The sequence below is a fragment of the Sebastes umbrosus genome, chromosome 13, assembly GCF_015220745.1.
Source record: "Sebastes umbrosus isolate fSebUmb1 chromosome 13, fSebUmb1.pri, whole genome shotgun sequence".
Classification (NCBI taxonomy): Eukaryota; Metazoa; Chordata; class Actinopteri; order Perciformes; family Sebastidae; genus Sebastes; species Sebastes umbrosus.
Genome location: NC_051281.1, coordinates 17224146 through 17238143, shown reverse-complemented (window position 1 = coordinate 17238143; position 13998 = coordinate 17224146). Strand labels below are relative to the sequence as shown.

The 13998-nt window shown below is 39.5% G+C and overlaps 1 protein-coding gene across 6 annotated transcripts in view; it reads right to left on the bottom strand.

Moving 5' to 3' along the window:
* Window positions 1-246: 246 nt before the first annotated feature.
* uggt2 (UDP-glucose glycoprotein glucosyltransferase 2) overlaps window positions 247-13998 on the bottom strand; it is a 42503-nt gene continuing 28751 nt past the window's right edge. For 2 of the 6 annotated variants that reach the window (XM_037789998.1, XM_037790000.1), the window contains exons 31-41: window positions 12902-12986; window positions 12697-12779; window positions 12481-12561; window positions 6899-7003; window positions 6705-6789; window positions 4978-5160; window positions 4650-4810; window positions 2893-3007; window positions 2349-2465; window positions 1585-1753; window positions 247-1450 (exon numbers count right to left, since the gene is read on the bottom strand). In XM_037789998.1, coding sequence (XP_037645926.1) covers window positions 1425-1450; window positions 1585-1753; window positions 2349-2465; window positions 2893-3007; window positions 4650-4810; window positions 4978-5160; window positions 6705-6789; window positions 6899-7003; window positions 12481-12561; window positions 12697-12779; window positions 12902-12986 — 1210 coding nt within the window. In that variant the 3' untranslated portion in view covers window positions 247-1424. Of the gene's footprint in view, window positions 1451-1584; window positions 1754-2348; window positions 2466-2892; window positions 3008-4649; window positions 4811-4977; window positions 5161-6704; window positions 6790-6898; window positions 7004-12360; window positions 12385-12480; window positions 12562-12696; window positions 12780-12901; window positions 12987-13998 lie in introns of those variants that run through there. The other 4 variants (XM_037789999.1, XM_037790001.1, XM_037790002.1 and 1 more) reach the window with 4 other exon arrangements.

Below are 13998 nucleotides of genomic sequence, written 5' to 3'. Positions count from 1 at the left end.
TTCACCCTGAATTACAATAAACAGCCTAAAAATAAATATGAATTTCACCAGATTATATAGAGCGCTGCAGGGATGACATATTTTTGTCGGACAAACAGGAAGATAGCATCGCCCTGGTTCCCTCGACAAAAAGCCAACAGGATGTTTCCATTGGGTTTTGGATTATTGCAGAAAATGAACTCTGCGGCACACAAACGTTTATGATACTTTTTGTTCAGCAAGATAATCTCCACCAAGTGAACACCACTTTTATGATTTTTTGAAGTTTGAATGCAATCGCCAGAAGTACTAACGTTAGGCTATAAATGAACTACACCACGGTTACATGGGCGCGAGTATACACAACGAGGCTGTAATGGCGGACGTGTTGGCGTGATGGCGTTTTGTAGTCTCACTTAGCCGCAGGACACCGGAGGACACAGATTTTTTTCAGATTACCTGTCTAACGCACTACTGTCAGGAAACAGTGACCGTTTTATAAAAATAACTTATTTTTTTTAAATCATATTTGCTCCAGTTCTACCCACTGCTGCTTTAACTTAACTTTGGTTCAGCCTTCTGTTATGATTCAGAATAAAGGAGCAACTACGTACAGTAGAGACGTTCAATTAGTAATAAATAATACAATACAGAGATTGGTGATCCTCTGCATGTAAAAGGCACCTTTATAACCCATGAAGGCCATCATTTGGTGTAACCATTTGATCCCTTGTTTATGTAATAAATCTTGCAAAGGAAAGGCTGAACTAAAAAAGACTTGGCGTAAGAAAAGAAAAAAGACCCTCCCCTACACTACCCTCCTCAATAATAATCATACAGTCCCAAAGCTTTAATTTATCAACTTTGCAGCCAGTTATGAAATTTAAAAACAGACTAGCTTCATGTTAGTCACAACTTTGGTTTGGGCATTTCAGTCAACGTCAAATTAAGATTATCTTAATGCATTAGCTTTTTGAAACAGTTTTCCATAATAAAAAAAAAACGTAAAAAACTTTGAGATCAGATTCTTAAGAGATGTGCCTTCTCCATTTAATTTCTTTGCTTACATTCTCAGTGCAATATATGCCAACTATTTATTCTCAAACACCCAATAGAGTGCTTCGACTGACCCCCACCCCATTATTCTTTCTGCGTTCACTTCATTCTCCGGTAACCACATACTAACCAAGACCCGATTGTAGTGCTGATAGCACACCAGAAGTTCACAGTTGGCAGTTTAACACTTACATCACATGTTAATTGTGTAAGACGTATCGACTGCAGAAGCAGATATGGCATCTCTGAAAATATCCCATCATTCTCCGGGCTCGGGATGCAACGCTCCACGGCTATGTTTAGATGGAATTGTCTGTCTTCAAGCTTCACAGGTGGCCTGCTCGCAAAAGGTGCTGCCTCCTTCCTCTTCAGAACCGTGCTGGCAGGCACTAAAGTTCATCACGCCGCTTGTCTTCTGAGCAGAGGGTGGAAAGAAATAATGAAAATGTGCAAAAGTGGTGAAAGAGACAAAAAAAATTGGCCAAGAAAAAAGGTTGAATTTCTGTCTTAGAAATTGGCAATAAATTGTGTTTTTCTTTTTTTCCCAACCTTTTTTATGTTGTGAAGGAGAGGGGGTCTGTTTTTGTGTTGCTGTGTCTTCCTGTTCCTGGACCCGCCGTCTCAGTAGCTGTTTTATCTCGTTGTCATATTCAACCCACTCAGGCACAATCCTTGCTGCGGCCGTTAGCTTGGGCTCCTTTGTCTTTGGGTTATTGCACTGCAGCAGAAAAAGCAGAAAAGACCACATTCACCCACGCCACCCAGTTCCACTTTCTCCCAACAACTCATATTGTCATTCCCAGCACTGTCTGTGGCAGCCATTTCAACCTAATTTGATTTCCAATTCTGTTAAAAGGACATTAGCCCATGTCTTGTGTCTGAATTACCAAGTGGTGTCCTATGCCACAGTGAGACAATGCTTCCTATTCCAGTCTACTGGAGCCCGTCCAGTAATTCTCTAAATTAGTTTAGGAGACTACAGGATTGCTCCTCAGTTGTCTCCTAAATGCCAAGTGCCTCGTGGACATTAGTGACTGGGAATAAGCTCCTACCTCTCAGTGCTGCAGCAGCTACAGCTTAAACCAAAATAGATGCAAAAATGGTGTAAAAAAAGTGTTATATGAACACTTTTTTTTCAATAATCAGCATGTTTTAAACACAAAAGAAGGATTAAAATAAAGAAGACAAAAGGGATTTCACCATCTAAATAAAAAAGGAGCAATTAGATTTGATGATGAATTATGCAGCAAATTCCCAGGCATGCCGGTTAGCTTTCCCCACATTTGTGTAGATCTAATTGCTCAGGGACTCACCAGGTCTATCGTCTTGGCTGAGACTTTGGAGGTATCATCGCACCACGTCTCACACCACAGCCACTCCTGCGGAAGAGACTTGATGGCCACCTGGTGGATCATGTTGTTGGGAAGGTCCTAAAAATATCAGAAAAACAAATACAACAATCAACAAAGTACAGTAGGTGCCTAGAGGACAAACTCTGCATCGTGTAATGCAGTGGCTCCCAACTTGGGGACAGGGGGGCGCCAAAGATCACGGGATCTGTCTGCTCTGAGGTTGTCAGAATTAGATTTGCACATGTATAACTAAAATCATAATAACAAATCTGAATATATAACTATTTAAAAAATATATACATATTTCCTACTTTGTAGCAAAGTAGCAAAATCTAACAAAATATTCAGTTTCAATCCATATTTGTTGGCGTTTAGCATTTCAAAAACATGATTTTTCACTGCAGTCAGCTTTTCTTTGACACAAGTAGGGGGGGCTTTAATGAAAACAGGTTGGGAACCACTGATATATAACGCAATGATATCATCTCGGAGTTACAGTACATACCTGGTCCAGGTTGGACAGACTGTTGGGGTCTTGGCTCAGGGCTTGGTACTGGCCTCGTAATCTGTCCCCAGCTGCAATCTTCCGAAACTTCTTTAAATCTACTACGAACAGAGCGCTGGTTGAAATTATAGGAGAGAGAAGACATAAAAAGCAGGTGTGAGAAAAGCATTTTCTACAGGGGAAAGCCCAAAGGAGTGACTTAATAAAAATAAAAATAATGTCTCAATAAAGATAAATACCCCAGGCACACTCAGATAATTGTACCTAACGTGGCATATTAATAAACCCAACCGTGTAGACTGTGTAGTTTCACTTATCACTTATTAGATTTAAGTCTGCCAAGAGGATATTCACTACCTTATGTTTTCCCTGGGCTCACTGATGCGGATCATTTACCCTTGCTGCTTTTTGTCCTGCCCAACAGAGCTAAGCAGCACGCTGGCATCCAATCAAATCACTGTGGTTTTCTGACTTTTTCCTGTCCTGATAAGCCAGCGGTAAAGTGCAGAGTTCTGCACTCTCTGTTCAGCCACTGGCTGCCACCGCACCGTCAGAGGGAGAACTCGGTGCCAGACGGCTCAGCAAGGAGCTGAACTTTTTATTTCATACCTTGATTTAATATGTACCACGGCTGTACATAGAAGTCTCATACGAAAAAATAGCCACAAGAACTGCAACTATAATTGGTGAGGTCCAATCACCATGGAAACTGGATGAACACAGTACTGTAGAGTAGTGCAGCTACAATTTCTTTTCTTTTTTTTGAATGGTGTATATATATATATATATATATAAAATTTGATTTCAGCTTGCACAAAGGAATCTGGGAAAAAATAATTTCACTTTTCTGACAAAAAAAATTTCTTATAGAGCCAACGTCTGGTGGATCGGTTAATTTCTATGGCCGGTGTAGGGTGAGATTTCAATAGCCAGTTTAGCTTTCTCTTGGATTTATTACAGTCTCCGAGATCCAGATAGATTGAAGGAAGAAGTACAACAAAAACAACAGCAGCATACTTCCAGCCTCTAAATAAACAAATACAGTTCCACTTCCTCCTCTGTCATATTTGGAACTTGGGAAGAACTAAAAAAAAAAAACACATTCTTGCAGAATAATGAATAATTCCTCTGGATTATTTACTGAATATACAGGCAAAGTGAGAGATGTATTTTCATGATTGTTGAGAGATACACTATATTTTGCAGTATGGTCTTTTTTTATACTTCTGTTTTTTTCGTAATTCCTTTCATTCTGCTTTGCAAAGTATAGAAACAATGAGGGCTGCAGTTGATGAGTATTTTCATTGTCCATTAATCTGTCAATTATTTTCCTGATTAATCAATTAGTTGTTTGGTCTATAAAATGTTAGAAAATGGTGAAAAATGACAATCAGTGTTTCCAAAAAGCCCAATATGACATACTCAAATGTCTTGTTTTGTCCACAACTCAAATATATTCAGTTTACAGTCATAGAGGAGTAAAGAAAACAGAAAATATTCACATTTAAGAAGCTGGAATCAGAATTTTATTTTTAATTATCAAAATAGTTGGGAATGAATTTAGTAGCTGACTACTAACTAACTAACTAGCTCTACATGAAAGTCCCCAATTAAATGAACCGAGTGAATGGCCGACAGGGAAGACGGTGGCCGTAGAAGCACAATGTTCTGAATGGTAATATCAGAAGTAGTTGCCAAGCATTCAAAAAGTTTCTGCTGCTATGTTCCATTTCACAGTTTTTAAAGAAGGCATATACCTGATGTGGTATCTCCTGTGTCCTAGATGTGAGGCCCAGTAGCCGGTTTTCCAGAAGCGATAGCCTTCCATCTCTCTGCGGCTATCACAGAACGGCGTGAAACCATAAGGAGCGCCCTCCAGGTTTAAATCCTTCAACTCCTTCAGATCAGCCCGAACTATCTGTAAGAGAGAGAGAGCGAGAACATGGGTAAGTATGGAGAGAGGACTGACGAGACTTCAGCGGTGTTGTCATCCAATCTTCACGGACTGATATATAGACGAGTCTCTCACTTTCAAAACGCACTCTCACATAGCTCTTTCCTGTGTCACTTCAATTTGATCCTTACCTGATCGGCGTCCACAAAGATGATCTTGTCGACAGCCAAGGGGAACAGAACATCCAGGAAGAGGATCTTGTATCCCCAGATAATGCGCTGCTTCTCAGTCTGCTGGTGGAGCCAACGGGGCCACTTGTACTGTACCAATTCGTACTGAAAGTCATACGACTCCGCCATGTGAGAGATGGTCTCCTGAACACAACGTAAACAAAACAGCAGAGGTTAATCCAATACGAGAGAACATTGTTTTGTAACTAGATGTTTAGAAATATGCAAAATGTTGTTAACAATAGGGTGGAAAGCCTCACATAAAATCAATAAGAAGCAAGAGTACTACACTGTGGGATATTAGCAGTGCTGCACTGAAGTCATAGGCACAAGGTTTCATTACAGACAATTATGACTAGCTGTTGAGGCAACTACATTATGTCATAAAACCATAAATGTTGCCCTGTAGCAAACAGATGCTGGTTAGTTTGTGTGGCCAAGCCGAGGGCCAGACATTGATAGGCGGCTGTGATAAAAGCAGATAAGGCTGAGTAATTCTTATGGAGATCCAGTTGGACAACTGTATTCAGAGACATTGGCACTCATTTCAGTTAGTTAGTCAAATCATAATGCAAGGTCGAAGCCAACAGTGGTATAATATACAGTGCAAGACATCTGGATTTACTATATAAAGAAACTTGTATCCACTAAAGATGTCATTAAAGGGTAACTTCGGTATTTCGGACCCCTTCCCCTCTGTTTTTCCGTCTAACTGACTAATAGCGACAATACAACAATTTCTGAAATTGGTCCAGTATCGAGAGAGAGCGCTGTAGACAGCAGCTGCTCACAGGCTGCAATATGGTGCCGTTGGGGCAAGCTGGCACCGTCATTTACGTCCACTAAAAAGTGCTTGTTTTTGCCATGACGGGCTCTGATTTTTATTATAGGTGTCTGACATTATGGAAAGAGTCTCGCTAAAGAAGAAGTCTCATTCGGAAATCTTACGAGGTGACGTGTTGCTGAAAGACAACGGTGGCATAGTGGAATACATCCATGGTGGAAACGTGAATGCCAGCCGAGCAGAGTTTGTTGTGTTACGAGTACAGAAAGCGTAGCTTAGTGTTATCTAAAAAAAATTAGATGTCGATGAGGTCTTTGAATTTGATGGCTGTCCTTATTTATTTGAGCCAGAGTATACGGATATTCAGATCTACAACGAGACTTCTGCTTGAGCGGGACTTTGACACAATAACAAACAGACCGGATCAAGCTAAAGGTAGGAAAACGTTTTATTTCTCTGTAGGGTCCTTTCAATAATGTTGTCAGACACTTCAAAAATAACAATCTGAGCTGGTCAGTGGCAAAAACAAGCCCTTTTAGTGAACGTAACGTTACATTGACGCTGCTCACTTGCCCTTGCAGCTTGTTTTACGGCTGCCAGTTGCAGTGTTATCCCTCAAAACTGGACCAATTTTAAAAATTGTTGTCCCGATTATTAGTAACTTAGACACAAAAACATGGGAAAATAGGGTCCAGGTTGAAAAATACTGAAGTTACGCTTTAAAATAAAAAATGCTTTCCTTCACTCCATTCAAGCCATTTTTTGCAACTCAACATGTGTCACAGTCATGTAGATTCTCCTCGAGGGAACAACCCACAGATACTTCCTTTGCTCAGTATAAATAAATCTGCGATCAAGTTATTTTAAACAACAGAATGCTTGTGTGTGTGGAGTCATGAAGTACCTTGAAAGACGGGGAGAGGTAATTCTTGAGGAACCAGAACTTGACTGGCGTTTTGGTATGCCGAAGGACGGACAGCATCATTATTCTGAAATAGACAGAGCGAGTGAAGGAATCAGTTTGAGGATCAGGACTAAAAGACATGTAACGTGTACGGCCTGAAAAGTAAGCGTGTGAGTGAACTGAAAGTGACCCACCTCAGAAAGCGCTCGTACAGATGGCCCGAGGCCACAGAAAATATGTTTAGAACATCCTCTTTCTTCTTCTCTCCATCATCCTTCTTGGAGCCGCCACCTGTGATGCTGTAAATGAGACCATAATACATGAGTCTCTTGTGTGTTTCTTTTCATATAGTGACAGTAAATCAGAACTAATCCATTAGTAGCCACCATGCTTTTGTAGAGCCAGGAGTAATAACAATTATAACAGCCGGCATCAAACATTTTTCAAAACAAACCATGCATACTGTGCAGCAAACTGGGGTGTTTTATTTAAATGAAACAATGATGAAGGAAAGACATGACATGATTTTAACAGCAACAGTTCAGTTCTCCTGCTGGAAGTCCTCCAGAGAATTTAATTAATCAATGTGTAAGAACAGACACGGTTAAAAGCAGCGGCAACATTTTGACTGCTCCTTATTCTTATCTCCCCACAGAGCTAATAGAGAGCCCATAATACGAAGGAAATTATTGATTTGTATCAAATCACTAAACAGCTAACCAGAGATGCACATTATGTCATGTGATCTAAGCTTTTTTGGAACAGTAGTGGTGAAATAAACACATTTTGTGAATCAAGCTGCAGAGCACACACACACACTTTTCATTGGCTGGACGCATGTGCTAAACCAGGAGTGAATGGGAGTATAAGTTGCAAAAATGCATTGTCATACAGTATATATATTGTGTTGGGGGTTGGTAACAATCATGACCGATCACATGAGCTCCTCTCATCCCCTTTAAAAGCAGCGCTCCTCCCACCATAAGGTACTGACAGTTTGGTAATGGTGCAGAAAGTCTGGAGGATCTTTTCCTGAGGAGAGACTAATATTCTCCTGTGGGAGACTTTATAATTCATATTTAATACTGTAAGCCTTATGGTCACCATGTTTTAGACACATATCTTGGGATTTTATTTGGATTTATGATATTTAAAAACTCGCCACACCCAGTTGTAAATAACATTACGAGCGTATTACAGTACAATCAATAAATAAAGGTTAAAAGAAAAATGTGGTCTAGTGTTTCTAGTGTCTAGTGGTTCTCTCTCTGTGTTTTTTATTTTTTTAAACAAACCTGTAAGTGAATATTTGGACACCCAATGCAAAAACAAAGTTGCTACTAGAAAACTAACAAAAATGTGTCAGTTTAAGCCTTTCTATGGTTGCATAATTTAACCAAAACATTTATGAATAGTCATGACTCTGCTCTAACACATCATGCCGCAAATTAAAAATGTGATGCTTCAGGCGCCACTTTGCCAGACACACGGCTGTTGCCCTGGTAACCTGGTGTTGTTGGATGAGGATAAAGAGAAAGAACATGTGAGAACGGATCAACCTGAGGGAGTTAAGTTATGAGAGGAGAGAGAAGTTTAAACTGTCTACATTTTTTTCATATAACTCAATGAACTGTGTGAAGATGTTACCATCTCCAACCCTGTTCATCTGCACTGCATCAACTAGAGAATTATTGACTCCAATTTTGATGATCAATTGTTCAATTCATTCATCAAGTAAAATATGCCAAATATGCAACAGTTTGTTGTTTAATATGGGTGATTTTCACTAATTTCACACAACATGGGTGCACTGCGCACTTTTGACACGTTCCAAACACACTGGAAGCAGACAACATCAAATGTGGTTCATTTTAGAACCTCTCGTCCCACTCCGGTGGACGGCGAGCCACGTAAATACTATGGATGCACCGATACCGGATCGGATATCGGGCCGATACTGACCTAAATAACTGGATCGGGTATCGGTGACAATGGAGCCGATCTATTCAATTAAATTCTATGTTTATGAACTATATACATTAAAGACTCAAATATTAATTCCTGTTTAAGTTTTGACCAATTTGTTGCTGCATTAAAAAGGTTTACACTTGAATTGTAATTCCTGTTAATTTTTAAGATTTTTTTAACCAAGTTGCTGGTGTACGATTTATTATTTTAATAATAAAAAACAATTCAGTAAATGTACAGTATATCTATGTATTTATTTGTTACATTTTGTTAGTTAAGAAAGCGATGTTTAAGTCAAGCCTGACATTGCCCTACACATAAAAGAATGATCCCAGTCACTTCCACACAACGAGGCATACATCGTATTAATAAAACACTGGTATCGGATCGGTACTCGGTATCGGCCGATATCCAAAGCCCAGGTATCGCTCTCGCTATCGGGACTGAAAAAGTCGGATCGGTGCATCCCTAGAAAATACCAAATCAGCAAGCAAGAAAAAACCTCACTGTGCCTTAGGGGGAAAAAAATAGCCCAAAGCGTCACTTTATACACCTTGCCTGCTCAAAGATAGTACCTATCAAATCACTCCATTAAGTTTTAGACTCAATTACATTTATGTATGTAAGTGAGTGTTAGCAACAATCTAATCAACATTTAAAAATCTAGATTGCTAACTAGATTAATTAAAATGGGTTTTTTTTATGTTGAGATACCAGCAAAAATTCAAAGGACACTCTCCACAGCCCAACCGCTATTGAAGAGCAGTGGCTCGTGATGCAAGGCACATTTAGCGGACAGAAAATCAGGACTTGTGCTGGAGGGTAGATGTGTCTGCAGTCAAACTGTGTGTCCTTGTCTGTAACAGACTGCTGATGAGGGAAGGAGCGCCTCTCCCACACTCAATCACAACCACGGCCTCCTCGGCCCCCGAGGGTCCAGGAAGACACCAGTGAGTGAGAGGGAGGTGTGAGGTGAGGGGAGGTAGCATACTGTTTGTCTCGACATGTCCTCTAAAACCAACTCTGACACAAACATACGAGAGACTGGCTGGTAAGCAAGTCACATCGCTACAACACAAACTCAATGATGGCCCACAATGCTGCACAATTTTTTATTTTTTTTTACCATTTTGTAGTCTGTGTCGAGTTGAGTTGACTTTTGGGGAGTCACCACACATCTGTAGGGTCTGGGGATACCGACTGCCTGCCATGACTAAGCCAGCCATTATGAAGGGCCTTCAGCGCTACAGTGGGTCCCCACCAGATAAGCAGCTTTACAGGGTCAGGTGAGAGCTCGTTTGGCTGACTCACTCGAGATAATCTGAACCACTGGAAGGATCCACAAAGCTCTGGGTAAATCCTGAGCAGTGGACAACACTAACCGGACAAAACTCTACTTCTGCTTCTCCTATAACTCAGTGATTGATTCATTCTCTGATCTGGGTGGAGAGATCATCCTAAGACATAAACAAGATGTGTGCCAATGAGCAGAAAGACAAATAGTGGATATAAAGCATAACTGTAATTTGCATCATAGTTTCCCATGGTTTCCATTGTTTATAGTACTATTTGCTTGCAGTTTGCCTGGCTGGGTGTGGTGGGTCCCTCACGGACAGTCTCAAAATCAAACCCCAAACCATCCAAAACACTAACAAAGCAAGAAAAGACCACCAGAACACTCTATTTGGGGACAAAGTCTGGGAACATCACTGGTGATGGCATCCAGTCTACAGTGTAAAGACATAAAAAACACAAAAGTTGAGTCATGACTGTCTCCTGCTTCAAATCCATGAGTTAGGTCTGAACTTGGAAAAACTGCTTTAGTGCACCTGACTCCTGGATAATACTCCCAAAAAATACCTTAAAATCAAATCACTTATACCTTTTGGACATTTTAGAAATTTGATCTTAAATCTCCCAACTTCTACTTGTAACTTGTTTTACATAACTGTTTCATTTACATTTTATTAAAAATGATCTATCGTAATTGCAAAATTCTTTGGTTTTTGTGCTTTATTTTACACTGTTAAATATCCAAATGTATCTATTAAATTATTTTTCCAAATCAAAAAGATCGCCCCTCAATGATCTCTCAAGTATAAATAAAGGTTGAATGAATGAATAAAAAAGAAGACAGCTCATAAATGGGTAAGCATCACTGCACTGAAAGCAACTGATGAGATGCTGGTCAGTTTGGTCAGGCATGAAGGAAAGGGAAAAAGTCAGTTATTGTTGGTTAATATTTTGCCAAGAAAGAAAAAATATAAACAACTGAACTGCATGTAAATATATAAAAAATCTCACCCCTTCATTTCTTCCCCACACTGTAACCACAAACACTACTACATACACTTTACCCACACGGCACACCATGACAGACAAAACCACAACCAGTGTCTTCACCATGGAAAGCTCATCACAACAACTTACTACTCTACAATTCAGTTTATCTTCTGAGCTACAGCATGTGGTCTGCATAACACGTTTTGCTTTGACAAAAAGCCACAGACAAAACCATCCTCATTTTTCTCAAATCTCAGACAGTAAACAAATTCCAGTTATACCCTGGCTGGTACATTATCTGGATTCAATCTGGAAAACATTAATGGCCAAGGCATCGTCTAATACTGTCCAAGGTCTTATGACTACTTGGGAAGAGGCGGCTTTTACAGCACCCTCCACCTAAAACCTGAATAACTCCCTCAGGTAACCTCAGGTAATGCTCTCTCTCTCACACCCTGTGTGGCCCTGACGTTTTTGATCTCTAAGCACAGCATAAAGGACATTAAACCCTCAAAGTTCCCCAGGCTGAGAGTAGCAGGAGGGAAAAACTTCCCTTCATCTTCCTCCCAGCCAGAGACAAAGTAGAGAGCAAGAGAGAAAGCTCAAAAGAAAAAAATCACAAAACAAAGATGGAGAGCGTGTCGGAAAGAATAGGAAAGAAATCTATTTTCACTCAGGCTCATTATTCCTCTACAGAGATAAAACTCTCTTTAAAGATGAGAGAATTTGTAACAACGCTGTCACTTAGACTTGCTAATGCATGGATCCACCTCACTAATTCCTCAGATGTGTTGGATCAATACATGGCCTTCAGTCCCGCCCTTTACAACGAATCCCTCTGTTTACAAATGAAGTAATGGGTATATAGAGACATCTTTACTTTGGAAGCAACAATATTTTGTAACATCACTTGTCAAGGTCTACACGGTGTTTGATCAGATATTCAGACTTGTTTACTTTTGCAAACCTGCGCAATTATTATTATGTAGTGCAGGCATTTTAAAAATGTATTTTTACGGATCCTGTGAAAAACCAATCTGTTCTATCAATGAGAAAACAATTATGTTCTTGTGAAGGTTTAACTGTCAAACAAACAAATGCATTTTCAATATTTTGTGTCATCTGTTACTCAGACTGAATAGTATTTGGTGTTTTTCATTGTCTGTCTTTTAAATAGTCCAAACTTCAGCTGCCATATTCTAAAAATGACCACATAAATAAATGCAAAAGAAAACATGAAAATAAAAATATCACATTCAACCACAGCTCTACATTATTACCATATCCTGTTAGAATATCTCTAAGTCATTCTCATTCATTACAAAAAAGCAACCAATAACCACTGCATGCTAATGACAATGAAGACGTTTTTAGATATTAAATGGTTCGCAGCAACACTGCCTACCTTTTCTCAAAAGTGCTCCAAACACTTCACACAGCAAGCATTAAGTGAGGAGACAGGATCACAGTTAGGAAGTGTTGAGGGGAGTGGGGGAGAAACACACAAATGCACACACACACATACCTACAGAAGCACATATTTTTTGCAAGACTAGATCTTACAGCATAATATCGCAGTCTGGATCGAGGGGAGGAATCAGATGTCCTGAAAACCACAATGTATAATTGACAAACAAAGGACACATCATTGAAACCACCAATCAGTGAGCTCATAGTGGTTACTTCCAGTCAGCTGGGGGAGGGTTTTAAACCTAGCTGTATGTGAGAAGTGATTACACACCTTGCTATGGAGTCCCATATGCCTTTGCTTTCACTATCTTCACTTAACAGATCTTCATTCATCTTATCTGCCTTTTTCTGCACCTATAATGACAAAGGAGACACAAAACAATTATTTTAATCAGCATTTTAACTGTACGCTGAATAATGTCCAGTGCTATGAGGAATGTAATAAACTTTACAAATGTTCTAAGAAGCACACTCACCCTGACTTTGACGATCTTACTGTGGAAACTGTTCAGCACAACAACGACATCGCCAGCATCTGCCGGGGAATCGGTTCCATCGTGCCTGAAAAAGTGGATAAAGGGGGAGAAAGTGATTACTGTCACTGAGAGTGAAAATCAATGAGGATCCGCAGCTAGTTGGTCTAGCACAGGTGAAGCCTCATTTGGAGAGTGGAACTTGACAACAGACTGGAGAATAAAATCAATAAATAGTCAAAATTACATACATTTAAAATAATATCAATTCAATACAACCCCAAAACATGTAATATATACTGATCATCTTTAACTCCCCATTGATCGTGACAATTTTCAGCATTCTACACATTATAGTACTGCCTTAATATGTAACCTAGACACAAAGAGAGGTAACTCCAAGTCTTTTTATTAAATCAAAATATAAGGCTAAGCCGCATGACAACAGTAAGACAAAATCATTTCTAGTTTTTGAGGAATCTTTACAAATCTTTTCAAAAATGGTGCAAACATTGAAAGAGTCACGGAGTACGAGTACCTTGGTTTTTGGATCAATGAGAACTTTTAAGTACAATGTGACTGAACTGGTGAGAATGTTAAGGAAAAAAATTGGTTTCTTCTATTGGAATAAAACATGTTCTCCTCTGCATTGTAAAAGGACGCTTATTGAGGCAACTTTCTTATCAGTTTTGGATTATAGTGACATTTTATACATGCATGCTTCAGCTGCGATTCTGAAGCCCCCGGATGCTGTTTATCACTATGCACTAAGATTTATTACTGGAGATAATTATAATACTCATCATTGTGAGCTGTAAGATAAGGTTGGGTGGTCCTCTCTCTCTGTAAGGCATGATACACACTGGCTTTTATTTATTTATAAGGCCCTTTATAGTTTTTTACCCCCCTTACATTGTTGTTTTTAAATGTGGGCCCTTATCGAACACACTCAAATGATTGGATAATCTTGCAAGTGCCGGATGTTTTTATTGACTTTCGAAAATCCAGTTTTTCCCCATTGTGCACCTGCAACATGGAATAACATGCAGGACAATCTAAAGCTTACCTCACTCTTATCCTTACGGCAATTTATATTTTTT